Consider the following 5,147-nt stretch of genomic DNA (forward strand, 5'->3'; position numbering starts at 1 on the left):
AACAGTAATAATGACCCCCCCTGCCCCCGCCGCCTTGAATTAAAAAAGCAAAACTCACTTCCTTCTCTTGCTGTCAATCAAATCGAAGGCAAGATGGTCTGTCAGGAAGCTCTGCCAACTTTCATGGCAAAGTTCTCAGGAAGAATATTGCACAAGTTGTGGATGGCACTGCTGTGACAGGTAATAATCAGGTTAGAAAGGAAACAAAATAACTACTTAAGGGATTACTTCACTAATCTTGCTAATGTTTCCAATTTTAATTGTGCTACACATCCTATTTCAGAAACAGATTGGAAGCTTGTGGAAAGCATCAAACGCAGTTGTACCCTGCGAGGATAAAGAATCCTTTGCTTTTTCATTGCACTTCTGGACCACTGGGTTGTATTTATTTGAAATATACCATGGCCAGGCACTACTTTGAAATTGAAAATAAATCAGACAGTAAAGTTTTATTAAAATCTGGTTTCTATGCATTCTAAAGCAGTACCATAAGTGAAGACTCATATTAAACTCAGCTCAACAAGACATGATTATTGAAACATCTAAACCATAATATTAAAAGCTGTATTATAAGAAATGCTTGAAGCGGGGACTCTAAGCTTATCTTGGACCCAGAGGGTTCCAGAGCCTGTGATGAGTTTGTATGTTTAGACAAAACACGCACAGTGAGAGCCTCACCATTCGGGAGTTCACAGCTTAGCCGTGCACAAATTAAGAAGGAACTGAAATGGCATCATTTAAAAACCTGACCCACTAAAAAGTTTTTGCTTTAGGTTTGTTTTTTATTTTATGTGGATGGGTAATTTGGCTGCATGTATGTCTGGGCGCTGCATCCGGGCGTTGCCTGAGGAAGTCAGAAGATGGGATTGGATCCCCTGGAACTGAAGTTGCAGAGGATTGCGAGCCACCATGTGAGTGCAGGGAATTGAGCCATAGTCCTCTGGAAAAGCACTCGGTGCTCTAAATGGCTGAGTCCTTGGTCCAGGCGTCTGACCCACATTTTATAATTACAGGGATGAAGAGGACCGAAATAAAACTAATGTGTGTTCAATACAAAAAAAATCTAAAATATGATTAAAATAATGCATTGAGAGGGCTGGAGAGGTGGCTCAGCAGTTAAGAGGGCTCGCTGGTTGCTCTTCCAGAGAACCTGGATTCAATTACCAGCACCCACATAGCAGCTCACAACTGTCTATGTTACTCCATTTCCAGGGGGATCTGACACCCTCACACAGACACGCAGGGAGGAAAAAAACACCAATGTATATAAGATAACAGGAAATAAATTCAACTTTGAAAAACAATGCATTGAGAGTAGTGGTGTTTCAGTAAACATTTGAAATACTGCCATAATTATCTAAAGTGAATGGTCAAGGGGAGAAAATACCTTCTTTAAAAAATGATTCCAGGGCTGGGCAGTGGTGGCGCATGCCTTGAATCCCAGCACTTGGGAGACAGAGGCAGAGGCAGGCAGATTTCTGAGTTCAAGGACAACCTAGTCTACAGAGTGAGTTCCAGGACAGCCAGGGCTGTACAGAGAAACCCTGTCTGGAAAAACATAAATAAATAAATACTTGATTGATTGATTGATTGATTGATTGATTGATTCTAGGTACTGAAGAAAGGAACCACTGGTGTTTATCCAGTCTTAAGAGCAGGGTTTCTCTCCTGGACGTGCCGGGCTTCTCTTCCAGCACCTGGACCACCCCTTTCTCCATCACTTGGGCCACCCAGCTCCAGCAGCTAGACCACAGCCCTCTCTAAGGATAAGGGCCTGTATTCCCGTGTTCTTCCTGCAATTCTAAGGGAGCTACTCAGAGCTGAGCTGTACAAATTGTACAGTCTTAAATGCTAGGTTACAGAACAGGACTTAAAACATTTTAGCATGAACCTGTTCTATGGCAAAAGTTGTTTGTTTTTAATGAAACAAAACCAATGTTTAACCAACGTTACTCTTGGAGAAGCACGCTTATTATTCTCAAGACATTTAAATTAACATAAGATCACCAAAATATATTTTATTATAAGCATCTGCTTGTTTCTTTAGTTTACATTTAATTCAGTGGCTGTGTTCTGTTTTTCTTCAGTTCTACACGTGCCCTTAATTTTGTGCGGTTAAAATACCGCAGTAGTAAAGATACATCTGTCGCTGTATTAGAGGAAAGAGCTTGTGTACATTTGTTAAACAACCCGGCATGTTCCTGGCTTCTTGGCCATCTTTTGTTTTCTGTTAAGAGTTAAAGCATTCTACCTGCGTAACAAGGTGTGGGCCACGGAAGGTAACACGTGTAGAGGTAATCAAAGGAAAAGGAAAGAGATTCTTTAGCGGCCTGGGGGAAAACCTCAACGGATCCTTGCGTCCCCATGGTGTAGTGAAGACACCAGCACTGGGTAGATCTGCTCCTTTCCATCACGGGACTGGGGAGACAGCCCACCACCACCATTGCACCTGCCTTCTCGAAGTTTCTTTTCCAGAGGTCAAAGGCACTTTTCCTCCCAGCGCCTACCCCTCTTCTGGCTTCTCCCAGCTGCCTGAGACCATGTGACAGCCCCTAACACCTGTCCAGCCACCAGCTCACAGCGCCCCCATCCTCCTCGCCAGGTACCGACCAGGCCCGCCTGCGTCTTCCTCCTGAGGTCACGATCTCGGAGCTAGCTGTGCTCGGCCGGCAGGGGAGGGGCTGAGGCTGGGCCAGAGCCGCAGCCGGAGCTCGTGCAGCCTGATCATCACATGACTCCACGGCCGTAGCCGCGGCAGCAGGAGCGGCGGGTCCGTGGGCTCGCCGGGTGGGCTCCGCTCGGCGCAAGCAGGAACCAGGCGCAAGGGGCGGGGAAGGGACCCGTCGCAGCCGCCGCCCGCCAGCCGCTCCCGGGGCTCTCGCTGTCCCTCCCCAGGCGCCCGCCCGCTCCATGTCGCCCGGTTGCGGAAGTGTCGCCGAGAGAGGTGGCGGCGGCGGCGTCAGGGAGCACAGGAGGCCGGGGCTCGGCCCCCTGCAGCACTGAGCTCACGGAGCCGCGCGTCCCAGCGTCCCCACCGCCCGTACACCCCGCGCCCGCCGCAGCCTGCATGCCCCGCGCTGCGCCTCGGCCGGCCGCCGCCTCCTGCTCGCTCAGCGGCTGCCCGGCGCCGGAGTAATATGCTCACTCGAGTGAAATCTGCCGTGGCCAATTTCATGGGCGGCATCATGGCTGGCAGCTCCGGCTCCGAGCACGGCGGGAGCGGCTGCGGAGGCTCGGACCTGCCCCTGCGCTTCCCGTACGGGCGGCCGGAGTTCCTCGGGCTGTCTCAGGATGAGGTGGAGTGCAGCGCAGACCACATCGCCCGCCCCATCCTCATCCTCAAGGAGACCCGGCGGCTGCCCTGGGCCACTGGCTACGCAGAGTGAGTGCACCGGCACCCCCGCTCTCCTCGCGGCCCCTCCCCGCACCGTTCCAGCTCCTTCCTCTCCCGGCTTCTGGGCACTAGGGTTCTCCACCGGCTCTGGCCTCCAGGCCTCGAGGAGAGCCTCTTCGCTTACACTGGCCAGTTCCCTTTCTCCCCTCTTTTCCCCCAAACCCTGGGTATGGGCTTTCGGACTAAGCGGTGGGTGGCAGAGGGGGGTGGCAACCGCTCAGGACCGTGGGAACGCAGAGGTTGGACCGCTCTGATGATAAGGGATCTGAAACACTTTTTGGGGAAAGTGGGCAAAAAAGCTCTGCTGAAGTTGCAACACCTTAGGAAAACCTGTATCGGTGTTCAACCCCCACCCCCAAATCTTTGTGCCCCCGCGTGAGGTCGATGTTCGCGGGATGTGTTCCCCAAGGCAGCCAACCGGCTTGGTGCGCGTGACCGCAGGTTCGGAAAGGTCTTTCTGTGAGCTCACTGGGCTTTATAGCAGGTAGTGAACGTGAACGCTGCGCGACCAGTAAATGCCACTACCACTTCCCACAGTCCTTGGGAAGATAGAAACTTAACTCTGGGTGTCGAATACAGCATTTTAGTAATCAGCTTTTGCGATTACGCGAGCTCCGGAGTGATTTCTTATTTTATTTTTCTTTTTTTTTTTTTTAAACTGACTGAGTTAGACTAACGGCCAGGCGTGAAACCGGGATAGACGGTTTCCTTGTCCTTCTGCTAATTCGCGGTCACTTCTCCATTGACTATTAATAAGCATCGTGTGAATGGTGGATAAGTAATGTTTTCTCCCACGTAATATTACCATTTAGCTTTGTGTAACTGGAAGACTAGGAAAGAAGAGGGCATTTAGGCTAGAATCCCTAGGTTAGTGACTGTGGACCCAAAATCACTTCGGACCCCCACCCTACTCCACCCCCGTGTTCTGCACACCTGTCTCTTTCCTTTTACGCCCTCTCTGTAATCTTGGCCCTCCCCAACCTATCCTTGGCTACTCTCTCTCCCTCTTTCTCTGATTGGTTCATCCAGGAACCAATAAATTTCCCCCGAGCCTGGGCGCCTTCGTGCTGACCCGGTTCGTGTGGCCCAGATCCCCCCAGCAGGCGCGGTTCCCCACGAGCAAGCCTAGTTCCGGTGCAGGAAGTAGGTGGCTTGCGAATCTGTCTGCCTAGAATCTTGAATCCTTTTTCCTCCCGCGTCATCCTGTGATCGTGACTCCACAGGCTTGTGTGTATAAATGGAGATTGATGACTGGCATGTGAAGAAAGGAGCCTGAGGGTTGGATGTGCGGGGTGGGCAGGTGGGTAGATACAGCATAGGCAGACAAGCGTGAAAGAGAGGGATCAGGAGGAACGAAACAGCCTGTAACCTCCAAGAGGAAGCAGAAACCTAAAGGCCGGGAGAAGTGCCTGCTAGTTCATGCCACCCATTCCTTGACTGAAAAATAAGTTCAAAGGCCATTGGACCCTTTGCAAGGTCAAAAGCAACTGGAGGTGTAAGACCCCATAATTGTATAGGTGGAGGCCCTTGCTCCTGAGCAGTGGAGGTTTGGGTGAGTGTGGACACCTAAGGGTCTAGGTCACGCCCTGGGAAATGGTGAGATTACAGGAGGGACAAAGGGAGGGAGGGAGGAGGGAGGGAGGGAGGGAGGGAGGGAAGGAGGAGGGAGGGGGGAGGGAGGGAGGGGGGAGGGAGGGAGGGAGGAGGGAGGGAGGGAGGGAGGGACCAAGCAAGTGAGCAGCATCACTGACAG

At 51.4% G+C, this 5,147-nt stretch overlaps 1 protein-coding gene, 1 long non-coding RNA gene and 1 other non-coding gene across 12 annotated transcripts in view; 2 read left to right on the top strand and 1 right to left on the bottom strand.

The window, feature by feature from the left end:
- Window positions 1-2,693, bottom strand: part of Gm36284 — a 94,767-nt gene extending 92,074 nt beyond the window's left edge. For 7 of the 8 annotated variants that reach the window (XR_003949039.1, XR_001779667.1, XR_380900.2 and 4 more), the window contains exons 1-2: window positions 2,611-2,693; window positions 59-171 (exon numbers count right to left, since the gene is read on the bottom strand). This is a non-coding gene — a long non-coding RNA (predicted gene, 36284). The remainder of the gene's footprint in view (window positions 1-58; window positions 172-2,610) is intronic. The other variant, XR_380902.2, reaches the window with a different exon arrangement.
- Window positions 1,380-5,147, top strand: part of Ppm1h (protein phosphatase 1H (PP2C domain containing)) — a 268,368-nt gene continuing 264,600 nt past the window's right edge. For 2 of the 3 annotated variants that reach the window (NM_001110218.1, NM_176919.4), the window contains exon 1: window positions 2,714-3,382. In NM_001110218.1, coding sequence (NP_001103688.1) covers window positions 3,138-3,382 — 245 coding nt within the window. In that variant the 5' untranslated portion in view covers window positions 2,714-3,137. Of the gene's footprint in view, window positions 3,383-5,147 lie in introns of all 3 variants that reach the window. The other variant, XM_006513740.4, reaches the window with a different exon arrangement.
- On the top strand, window positions 3,267-3,367 carry Mir8104 (microRNA 8104). Its single transcript, NR_106182.1, has one exon. It is a non-coding gene; the product is annotated as a microRNA 8104 (primary transcript).

Source organism: Mus musculus, chromosome 10 (assembly GCF_000001635.26).
Source record: "Mus musculus strain C57BL/6J chromosome 10, GRCm38.p6 C57BL/6J".
Taxonomy (NCBI): domain Eukaryota; kingdom Metazoa; phylum Chordata; class Mammalia; order Rodentia; family Muridae; genus Mus; species Mus musculus.